The 12333-nt window shown below is 39.3% G+C and overlaps 1 protein-coding gene across 1 annotated transcript in view; it reads left to right on the top strand.

The window, feature by feature from the left end:
• The window catches only part of fnta (farnesyltransferase, CAAX box, subunit alpha), a gene marked incomplete at its 5' end in the record, with an annotated part of 13876 nt that extends 5135 nt beyond the window's left edge, over positions 1-8741 (top strand). The window contains 8 exon segments of the mRNA XM_014010410.1: positions 3697-3782; positions 3868-3982; positions 4202-4306; positions 6927-7053; positions 7189-7337; positions 7585-7647; positions 7879-8065; positions 8166-8741. Coding sequence (XP_013865864.1) covers positions 3697-3782; positions 3868-3982; positions 4202-4306; positions 6927-7053; positions 7189-7337; positions 7585-7647; positions 7879-8065; positions 8166-8327 — 994 coding nt within the window. The 3' untranslated portion in view covers positions 8328-8741.
• Between the last annotated feature and the right edge of the window lie 3592 nt (positions 8742-12333).

Genomic DNA, 12333 nt, shown 5'->3' with positions numbered 1-12333 from the left:
CTCAGATCGTTCAAATCGTTCAAATCGCGCTGCTCTAATCGCGCTTGAGGCGCCGCAGCACTTCCCGACGCTGCTTGAATTGCGTCCACCATAGACTTTGCATGAAAACCTGATGCTCCTGATGCTGAAATCGCATTTGATGTGAACGCACCATGAAACTTTCATCGTGACCGTGTAACAGAGTTGATGCAGTGTAACAGAGTTGATGCAGTGTAACAGAGTTGATGCAGTCACCAAACATGGCACCGGTATGGGTTGAATAATGTCTGCAGCTGGGAGGGACACTGAGGACTGAGTCGCCTGTCTGTGCTTTGGGACAGAGGAGGAGCTCAGAGCAACACCTGCTGCTCATCAGAGAGCTGCGTTCATGACAGAGTTTCTACAACCCTCTTCATTGTCAAGTCTCACACTGTTCGGTTCTGTTCACAGGTGTAGGCGTGTCTCTGTAACTGTGGGCAGATCGTCAGCACGTAGCTTTAAGCTGTTGTGGTTTCATCATCCAGTAGTCAGACTTTTTTTTGTCTCAGCAATATTTAAAATATTTAAAACGGCTTGTATAACTAATGGGTGGTCTAAAACCTTCTGGGATGTTTGTTCATCAGTGATGGAGGGCTTAAAACTGGTCTTGGTCTCAAAACAAGTGGTCTTGACTCCATCGCTCCCTCCACCTCAAGCTGTGTGCATTCATCTCCTGCCGCTGCACCTCTCTCCAGGAAAAGTCTAACACCAGAAAAGTGTCGCTGAAGTTTTTTTACTAGGCATTTTTCTGATAAACAGTCACTAGAGGGGTCTGAAAACTTGCTAAAATATAACAGTAAAGTAGTTAAATTCCACAGTTCACCACCTATGTCCCATGTCAGACAGATGAGTGTTAATTCAGCCATGCATTGAAACAGTCAAATGATCAAACATGGGACTTTTGAAATAATTTCTCATACGTATACATCCCCTGGCAAAAAGTGTGGACTCACCAGTCTTGGATGAGCACTCATTCAGACATTTCTTTCTGTAAAACAAACTCAGTTTAAAAACATGACACGGTCATTATTAATTATGATAAGGTCATTCCAAAGTGCAATTTGTTGGCTTTCAGGAACACTCAAAGAAACAAAGAGAAAACATTGTTCAAGTCAGTGAATGTTACTTTTATTGACCAAGCACAGGGAAAAAAATGGAATCACTCAATTCTGAGGAAAAAAGTAGAGCTGGGCGATATGATCAAAATTTTATATCACGATATTTTCAACATTTTCACCTGTTTCACGGTATTTGACTGTATTTTTCTTTTCATCACAACTCAGCTGATAATAAAATGTACAAACCCTGCTTATTGACTTTATTTTCTTTTACTGTACCTCTGTCTGTGTCTCTGTTTCCCTCCTCTGTGTCTGTTCTTCTCTGACTGGTGGTTGGAGACAGTAGTCATGCATTTTGGTCCAGTCGTGAAGGAGGAGGGTTAAGAAAAGGTTATGATCGGGTTTATTGTTTTATGTTACTTATTAAAGCTTATCAGCACGACTCACCTTGCACACCAGTCAATTCCAACTCCACTACGAACTACTTCCTGCGGGCTTTTCACAATAGAACCATGTTAAGTCTCCATCAGCATAACGTCTCCATATTAACTAACCGCGTTAAATCTAACTGTGCACGTCACTGAAGAGGTGTTTACTACATTCAGCGATGTCGAAAACGGGATGTTTTTTTAAACATCAGTCAATATAAGCAGCGGAATCACCACCCACTGCTGCAACTAGCTGCTCCAAACATTAGCATGCTAACGCACATAGCGGTGCAGCAAGGAAAAATGTCCCCCGGGAAACAACAGTTCACTGGCAGCCGCGACGAAACGTTAAGCTATTTAAACCAGAATGTCCAGTATTCAAAAAATACATATAACAAAAATAAAAACCGGTATTCGGTACAAAACGGTATACCGTCCAGCACTAGAAAAAAGTATGGAATCATGAAAAACAGATAAACAAAAGACCATTCAAAATACATCACTAGTATTTAGTTGCACCACCTTTGGCTTTTACCATTTTTTAAAATTTCCACCACAGGTTTTCAGTTGGGTTGAGATCTGGACTATTTGCAGGCCATGACATCGACTGAATGTGTCTTTCTCCAAGGAATGCCTTCACTGTTTTTGCCCTATGGCACGATGCATCGTCATCTTGGAAAATTATTTCATCACCTCCAAACATCTGTTCAATTGAAGGGAAGAGAAAACTGTCCAAAATGTCAATGTAAACTTGTGCATTGATAGAAGATTTAACCACAGTCATCTCCTCAGTGCCTTTGCCTGACATGCAGCCCCATATCATGAAGGACTGTGGAAATTTGGTTGTTTTCTTCAGGCAGTCCTCTTCATAAATCTCACTGGAACGGCACCAAACAAAAGTTCCAGCATCATCACCTTGTCCAATGCAGATTCTTGACTCATTACTGAAGATAACTTTCATCCAGTCATCCACAGTCCATGATTACCTCTCCTTAGCCCATTGCAGTCTTGTTCTTTTTTGTTTAGGTGTCAATGATGGTTTTCTTTTAGCTTTCCTGTATTGAAATCCCATTTCCTTTAGGCCATTTCTTACGGTTYGGTCACATACATTGGCTCCAGCTTCCTCCCATTTATGCTTCATCTGTTTTGTTGTACTTTTTTGGTTTTCAAGACAAATGGCCTTAAGTTGTTTGTCTTGATGCTTTGATGTCTTTCTTGGTCTACCAGTACGCTTGGCTTTAACAACCATTCCAAGCTGTTTGTATTTGGTCCATATCTTGGATACAGCTGACTGTGAACAGCCCACATCTTTAACAACCATTCCATACTGTTTGTATTTGGTCCATATCTTGGATACAGCTGACTGTGAACAGCCCACATCTTTAGTAACCATGTGTGAAGAGTTACCTTCTTCAAGAAGTTTCACAATCCTCTCTTTTGTTTCAAGAGACATTTCTCTTGTTGGAGCCATAGGTCTTGCCACTCAAGTTTGTCCAGCAGCCATAGACTGTTACTCTGCCAAATGTTCATTTAGTTTAAGATTTCTATAGGGTATGAATTATATTTAATACGTGACTGTATATCAATTTGTTGTAACATTATGTACACAATGAACTATGCTTAAAACAGGTATATTAGGGTTGTTTACTGGCAGGAATTTGGTGATATGATGCACATCATGACACGGGTCACGATACAATAAATCCTGATATATTGTAATATTTTGTGATATAAGCATGTTGTATTGCGATATATTGCCTTTTTAATTCAGAAATTTTATTTAAAAATAGGCTAAATTACAACACAAGAATGAAACGCTCGCAGGAACGTTTACATTTTAACTTTAACTAAAAATCGACACAGTGCTTTGGAGAATTGATACAGTGTCAGAAAATAAAATATTGTAATATTTCGGTCTGTCAATATCTTACACCCCTTGTATATTGGCACATGCAGGTGTTGAGTTGTGTTCTCTGCATATTAGCAGTGTAAATAAAATTTCACGTTTAACAGTTTTAAAAATTGTGTTGACAAAAAATATTGATGTCATCAATGCCAAATAAAGAGTAGGCGTCTTTGTCGATACAGACCCTTCAGTGATGGAGACTCCCTTAACGCTCTGCCACACACTCAGGTTCTCAGCAGGCGGCTGTGAACATGGTCAGAGTGAAGCTTGTGTTTTTGTGTTTCAGAGACAGGAAGGAGTGGGCCGATCTGGAGCCTGTTCCACAAGATGACGGCCCTAATCCTGTAGTGAAGATTGCCTACTCTGAAAAGTGTAAGATAATATAAGCTGAGATTAAATTGTCGTGTTCTCATTCACTTTTTTTTTTTAACTTGGCAGTGTATCTGTCTTCCAACAGTTTCAGATGTTTACGACTATTTCCGTGCACTTCTAAAGAAAGATGAAAGGAGTGATAGAGCCTTCGCTTTGACTGCAGATGCCATTGAGTTGAATGCTGCCAACTACACAGTGTGGTGAGTTTTACTTCTGTGATAGAAGAAGAGGTGGAAATGTCTTCATTAAAATGTTAAAGTGCTTGTTCTGGATGTTTTCAAGAAGGAACTGTGGTGCTGGGCAGCAGCATATGAGCAAACAGATCAGTGTTTAACTGGTTTAAAACCTGACCATTTGTGTTTTTAAATGGTCAGATGTGTTTGAACTTGCAGCCTGACTCTTGATGTGAAACTGTTTAGGCACTACAGGCGAGTGCTACTGCAAGCTCTGTCCAAGGACCTGAGGGAGGAAATGAGATACATCACCAACATTATTGAGGAGCAACCCAAGAACTACCAAGTCTGGTGAGTGTTGGCAAGGTTCCTCTATGTTACACTTTATATTATGTGTGTGGAGGGGGATCTGAAAGCAAATGAGGATGTGAAAATAACTTGGGCTTTGTTTGTATTTGGACAGTTCTGCTGTTTGCCTGGTATAAAGATTTAATTATGTAGTATTTGCAACATGACAGTTATTACAAGTATATTGATTGGGATGAACAGAAATACTGGTTTTTAATTGTTTATTACCTAATGTACCAGATTATTACACCACCACATTTTGTAATAATTGCCGCAAAATGTAATAACGTTTTTACATAATGCTGCTGCGAGTATTACAAAATGTGTTGAATACTTTTATTACACTTTGCGTAAATTATTACATGATGTGGTTTTAGCGCGAGATTATTACATTTTGAAGTCGGATTTTATTACATTATTATATAAATGTGTTATTACAAAATGAGGTCTTACTAGGTCCTTCATGCTACACAGGGTTAAAGCTGAACAAAGGGTTTATAACAGTGAACCATTTTTAAAGCATTTCTTTTTTTGTTACAGCTTTGTTAAAGTAAATAAATTCTGCATCTCTTTTGAATTAAGTAAAAGTACTTTCATTAAATAACAGGTAAAAAGTTTGTTATTGGGAAGAATAGCACATCTGTTTATTCAAAAATGTTACACAGTTCTTTGAATGAATGCATATCACTCACCTTTTTTGTGCAAGTGTTTTAAACTAAGATCATCTTGTCTTAGAAAATGATGCAATTACGCAATTACAGCCATTTTGGTCAAACCTTGAAGAAAAACAGTTTGTGAGGTGTATGTGCTGTGAATGACTCTCAGCTACTACCACACCAAGTTTTAGCTCAGTAACTAGTCTGAACTAGGGTTGGGTACCGAAACTCTGTTCCAGTATGGCACCGGGGCAAACATCCACGGTAGTACACAGACCGAAACACAACTCTAATTTCTATGCTTTATTTCGGTGCCTCAAAGAAAGCTGCTAATTTGCGCCCTCTGGTGTTCACTGTTAACAGTGACATCCTCAGCACATAATCTCCATAGACTCTCTGGTATGCGGTTCGACTCGGCTTGGTGTTGGTCCAGTGTGCCTCTTTAAGCGCGCTCCACAGCCGTGCTATCTCAGAACCTCCTCTCCGGTGGTTCGGGTAGAAGCGAGTACAGCATGATTATGATTTTAACATCAGCAGAATTCTGCCCGTGGATTAACTCTTGGATTGACTGACAGCAAATTTCCTTCTGGAGAGAGCTGCTTTTGTTTAATACGAGCACGCAGCGCAATATGACAACATGGTGAAATAAAACTGCCTTTTTGAAAAAGGCAGAACTTGTAAACACTTCCTGGAGAGAGGTGAAGGAGACGAAGCTGAGCAGATATGTTTCCAACAAACTGGCCGCCCACGGTTACTAGTGGTGTAAGAAAATATCGATACACTGAAATATCGTGATATTTCATTTCCCGATACTGTATCAATATTCTAAAGCCCTGTATCGATTTTAAATTAAGCTTTAAAATGTCAACCTTCTTGCCAACCGTTCATTTTTATGTTGTAGTTTAGCCTCTGACCACTAGTTGGCAGCAGTGAGCCAGCCATTTGGCTCCTCTACCTCTTGAGCGCCAGAGAGTAGGGGTAGCATTAACATTGTAAGTAAACATTAGCTTTTTTTTCAGTAAGAGGTTTTTATTTAATAGAATTTTTGGACAAAAAAATCTCAATATATCACAATATACTGCCTTGCTTACAGTATCGCAATATATCGGGATATATCGTATCGTGACCCCTCTGTTATGAGATGTATCGTATCGCCAAATTCTTGCCAATACACAGCCCTAACGGTTACACAAGCACTTAGCTAAACAGCACCGTGAACATAAATAAATAAAAGTGAAGTCCGAACGGTAAGACAACAATGGCTTTTTTATTTTATTTTATTATTATTTTTAACACAACAGTTGAAGCCGCTGCGGACGGTCTGCACATTATCACACCCACTGCGTGGAGACACACGGACACTGAGCAGAACCGACCCGACCCAAAGTCAAACGAATAGAACCGAGTTCATGGAGAGGGGCTAAACAGGTGCCGCTGCACTTAGTTATATATTATTAGGGGTGCAACAATACAGAAAATTCACGATTCGGTTCGGTTCAATACTTTAGTCTTAAGGTTCCATTTTTTTTTTGATACAAAAAAAGAGAAATTTCCATGCCCCTTTTAACTTGTAATTTATTTAAATTAAGTACAAACATTTGTTTAACGTCAAAAGTCCAGTTTTTAAATTAAATGTTGCTGAAACAGCAAATTTCTCAATGCAGCCTAGGTGTAGTCGAACACAGATCCACTGATCCTTTAACACAGAGCATCTTCAGAAGAAAAGTTGATAAAATAAATTTTAAATATCTGTATTGTTCAATACAAGGGTGTATTGAACCTAAAGCTCTGTTCGATACGGGTACATGTATTGTTGCACTATTATAAATTATATATTATAGTCATGATGTCGAAAGTAAAACGGTCCGAAGTGTGGTGTCACTTTACAAAATAAGATGCAGAAACTTCCACCTACAGCAAATGTTTTAAGAATATTTGGTGCAAACACAAATTAATGGTTTTTCCAGGCATCACAGACGTATGGTGGTGGAGTGGCTGAACGATCCCTCAGAGGAACTGGAGTTCATCGCTCAGATTCTCAGCCAGGATGCAAAGAACTACCACGCCTGGCAGCACCGACAGTGGGTCATCCAGGTGAGTGTTAGCTGAGCGGGCTCAGTTTTTCTGCCTGGGTGAGCCACTCTGAATCCTTCACCTTCTTCATTTGACCATGTTAGCTCTTGTTGGAGCTTGTACTGCCTTTCCAACGTTTTGTCTTCTGACCTCAAGGAGTATAAACTTTGGGACAACGAGCTGGAGTTTGTGGAGAATCTTTTGGAAGAAGATGTGAGGAATAACTCTGCATGGAACCAGAGGCATTTTGTTATTTCTCACACCACCGGCTTCTCTGATCCAGCTGTTGTGGAAAGAGAAATCCAGTAGGTCCAACCTTTTTTTTTTCTTTCAAAAATCTGAGTGACTGAGTCACAGTCTCCCATCCTGAGTACGCAATTTGATTTAGAAACATTTCCTACGTGTATTTTCACCTTGTCAGCTGAGGAACTGCTCTGCACAAAAAAAAACAAATTTATTTACAAATAACAGATTTCTTGTTTTTCTTTTTAGTTTGTGCTCATGTTTAAATTTCTCTGCTGATTTAATTCAAGTGACTCCTCTTTGTTCAAGGTATTGTCTGAACCAGATCAAGAAAGCTCCTCACAATGAAAGTGCATGGAATTATCTGAAAGGGTAAGATGAAGAACATGCCCTTTATTCCTCTAACCTTAAATGTAAAAAAGTTTTAGCTTTATTTGGGTGGTGTTAGGTTTGAATTGTTCCCTCAGAGTGTGAGTGAAAATTGCATTGTGCCTTCTTAGTGTATGGCAAGCCACAGGGCCTTGACCAAGTTGAGATTTCGTTATTAAAAATAGAAAAGCTCGATGATAATATTTATTTTATTTCCTTCCACCTTCCCTTTAGGATGCTGCAGGACAGAGGGTTCTCATCTCAGCCAGGTCTGATGGAAAAGGTCGTGCAGCTGAGGGAGACTCACTGCTCACCTTATCTTCTTGCTTTTCTCTTTGATTGTTACGAGGACGCCTTAGAAAATGGCACCCAACAAGATATGGATGAACAGCATCAAGAAACTTTGAAGAAGGCTTTAGAAGTGAGTCAATTTATTTAACTTTTTTTTTCTGTTTAGGCCTGAAATTACACCTTAGGTAATGTTTTCTGTCTCCTTTTTTCCACTTCTTCCCACTGTTAAGATCTGTAAGCTTCTGGCGCAGCAGAAAGACACCATTCGTAAGGAGTACTGGCAGTTTTTGGGACGTTCTTTAATGAACAAATATGGAGGCAACGTTTGTCCTGAGGAGCCTGTGGAAAACGAGCCATCAGTTCCAACATCTGAAGCCCAAACCATTAGCTAAACCTCCATAAGTTTCTCTGTTCCCTCTTACTTTCATATCATGTTAATGCTTTTGGATGAATAAACTCCTTAGGTTTAATATTATAACTGTTTGTGTATTAGAGCGATGTCTGAGTATATAATTTCAGTATACAGTTGTTAAAAAGTTATACTGACTGCATGCACACAGATATCCAAATAAAGCCTTGAAAATTGTTCTTAACATCTGATTAGATGAAACAAACCTGTGTCTGATGAAGGAGGAACTGTTTACATGGAGGCTCACATTTGACTCAAGTCCAGAAAAACCTCCGGACTGTTGATGTAGGATCATTTATGTGTTTGTGTTTAAAACAAGGCTACACAAAACTAGTTTACTGTAACACTGTCATTTGTAAAACTATTCCTTGATAATAAAAAGATGGGGGTGGCTGTGGCTGAGTGGTTAGTGGAGTTGTTCCTATAATGTAAGAGCTGGCGGTTTGATTCCCCTGCTTTCAGGCACATCAAAGTGTACCTGGGCAAGACGGTGAACCCCTACTGTCTCCAATGTGTCTAAAGATTGGCTTATCTGTATTAGCTTTGTGGAGAGATCTAGTAGAGTCTTGACACCCCTTTTCTACTAGTGCCACTTAGTGTAGTGTCGGAATGGGTCAGTTCAGGTGCTTTTCTATTGACGTTCCAGTCTGGTTCCAGTGGGTGTGTTTTGGGCAGTTGGTGGAGGTGGTTTTTTGAAAAAAAAAAAGTTATTGCGCAAAATGAGAGATGGAAACACATTTGCCGAATAAGTTCTGAAATTCAAAATATTCGCAAAAAATTAGAATAAAAATTGAATGAAAACATGACTGTCGCTGCTACAATTGGGAAAAATGGCACCTCGAGTTGTAAAGGCAGCTCAGTGACTCCACCCCCTAGCCAATCAGTGACGAACAGTGTTCTGGTGTCGCATTTTGGTGTCGACTGGGACCTCTTGGAACAACAATGAAGTAGGTACTTAAAAAGGACTACTTCCATGAATCTGACCTAATGGAAATGGCTTGGAACCGTACCAACACTACAGTGGCACTAGTGGAAAAGTAGATTGTAGTGTAAAGCACTATGAGTGTCCTGGTTGGATAGAAATGGAATGGAATAGTATGGACTGTATACAGTCGTATGAAACGGTTTGGGCAGCCTTGTTTATTTTCCTGATTTACCTTTATAAATCATTGATTGGATAAAAAAATCAGTTAAATATAGCGGACAAACACAGTGATATTTGAGAAGTGAAATGAAGTTTGTATGATTTACAGAAATTGTGCAATAATTGGTTAAACAAAATTAGGCAGGTGCATAAATTTGGGCACCGTTTTCATTTTATTGATTTCAAAACCTTTAGAACTAATTATTGGAACGTAAATTTGGTTTGGTAAGTTCAGTGACCCTTGACCTCCATACACAGGTGACTCCAATTATGAGAAAGGGTATTTAAGGGGGCAATGCAATGTTTTTCTCCTCTTTGCAGCATAGGAGTCTCAAAACAACTGTCAAATGAGCTGAAAACAAAGATTGTTCACTGTCTTGGTTTAGGGGAAGGATACAGAAAGTTATCGCAGAGATTTCAGCTTTCAGTCTCCACTGTGAGAAACATTGTGAGAAAATGGAGGACCACAGGCACAGTTCAAGTCAAGGCTCCAAGTGGCAGACCAAGAAAAATCTGGAATAAACAGAAGTGAAGGATGTTGAGAACAGTCAGAGTCAACCCACAGACCAGCACCAAAGACCTACAACATCATCTTGCTGCTGATGGAGTCACTGTGCGTCGTTCAGCTATTCAGCACACTTTACACAAGGAGATGCTGTAATGTGAGAGTGATGCAGAAGAAGCCTTTTCTCCGCCCACATCACAAACAGCTGCTTGAGGTTTGCTAAAGCACATTTGGACAAGCCAGCTTCATTTTGGAATAAGGTGCTGTGGACTGATGAAACTAAAATAGTTATTTGGGCAGAACAAGGGTCATTATGCATGGAGGAAAATAACACAGCACTCCAAGAAAAACACCTGCTACCTACAGTAACGTGGTGGTGGTTCCATCATGCTATGGGGCTGTGGGGCCAGTACAGGGACTGGGAATCTTGTTAAAGTTGAGGGACTCATAGATTCCAATCAATATCAGCAGATTCTGGAGACCAATGTCCAGGAATCAGTGACAAAGCTGAAGCTGCTGAAGCCGGGGCTGCATCTTCCAACAAGACAACCACCCTAAACACTGCTCAAATCTACTAAGGCCTTCATGCAGAGGAACAAGTACAACTTTCTGGAATGGCCATCTCAGTCCCCAGACCTGAATATTATTAAAAATCTGTGGTGTCACTTAAAGAGAGCTGTCCATGTTCAGAAACCATCAAACCTGAATGAACTAGAGATGTTTTGTAAAGAAGAATGGTCTAAAATACCTTCAGCCACAATCCAGACTCTCAGTAGAAACTATAGGAAGAGTTTAGAGGCTGTTATTCCTGTGAAAGGAGGAGCTACTAAATATTGAGTTAAGGTTTGTTTTTTTGTTTTTTTTTTTTGGTGTCCAAATTTATGCACCTGCCTAATTTTGTTTAACCAATTATTGCACACTTTCTGTAAATCATATCAACTTCATTTCACTTCTCATATATCACTATGTTTGTCCCCTATATGATATATTTAACTGATATTTTTAATCCAAACAATCAATGATTTATAAAGGCAAATCAGGAAAATTAACAAGGGTGCCCAAACTTTTTCATATGACTGTAAGTACAGTCCATTTACTATTTAAACATACTTATGTTGGCACATTGAGCAGATTCTTGACCCAGCATCTCAGATTTCTGCTTGCTGCCAGACTCTTTACTAGCTTTGAATGAGACACTTACTTGGTATTGGGCAGGCTTTGTTCTGTTCGCTCCTTTGAACTGTGCTGCCAGGAGAGAAAAGTGAACTCCACCATCAACCCCCACCCTCTGTGTGCGAAGTGTATGAGTCGACATCCAGAAAGCTCATGTCCTGGACTCCCCCAGAGCTTGGAAATGGATTTACTCCACTAGATGCAGCTGTTTCTACTTCTGCTGACACTACAACACAATCCATCCCTCCTCCCATGTTCAGCATCCCAGCAGTGTGTAATTAGAGCTTCTGTAGGACTGCTCGCACACTCAGTGTGGAGAAGCATGTGATTGGAAAGTTCACGTCATCAGCAGTTGGAACAAGACTGTGCACAAGAGCCACACACTCAGATTATTACTGGCTGCAAAGTGAAAAGAAGACTTTATTCTACTACCCTTAAAGAAAAGTTTCATTGTTTTGAACATTTTTTGGTGTTAAAGTTAAATATCTCACCTATAGATGACAGCTTATTACGGAAGCGTAGAGCTGTCACATGAATGAAATTATTTTTAAACTGGGTCTCATTACGAGAAAACTATCTTGTTATGAGAAAACTATCTTGTAAAAATGAGAAAACTATCTTGTCATATCAAGATAATCATCCCATTGTAATGTGTTATGATTTCTTCTGGTTTGTCACTTTCACAGAAGTTTATTGCCTGGATGGCATGATGGAGAACATGACTGAACCACCATATAGACAAAAACGAACAGAAATATTTGGGTTTGTGCTCAGATGTTGCAGGTAGCACTTAATATTCACTATCTAATCTGAATTCAGACGCTATTATTTCAAAAACATTATTCAGTACTAACTTATCATTTTTTTAGTCTAGAAATGTGTTCCTCTTGCAGATTTCTTCTTTGTAAAAAAGCATATAGTGAGACTCAGTCGTGTTCTCCATCATGCCATCCAGGCAATAAACTTCTGTGAAAGTGACAAACCAGAAGAAATCATAACATGTTATAACAAGATGGTTATCTTGAAATAACCAGATAGTTTTCTCATTTTTACAAGATAGTTTTCTCATTATAACGAGATATTTTAGTCGACTTATTATAACAACATACAGCAGGTAAAATAAGTATTGAACACGTCACATTTTTCTCAGTAAATATATTACTAGAG

The sequence above is a fragment of the Austrofundulus limnaeus genome, unplaced genomic scaffold (assembly GCF_001266775.1).
Source record: "Austrofundulus limnaeus strain Quisiro unplaced genomic scaffold, Austrofundulus_limnaeus-1.0 Scaffold68, whole genome shotgun sequence".
Classification (NCBI taxonomy): Eukaryota; Metazoa; Chordata; class Actinopteri; order Cyprinodontiformes; family Rivulidae; genus Austrofundulus; species Austrofundulus limnaeus.
The sequence above is the reverse complement of the archived record's forward strand: the minus strand, read 5'-3'. Positions and strand labels throughout refer to the sequence as shown.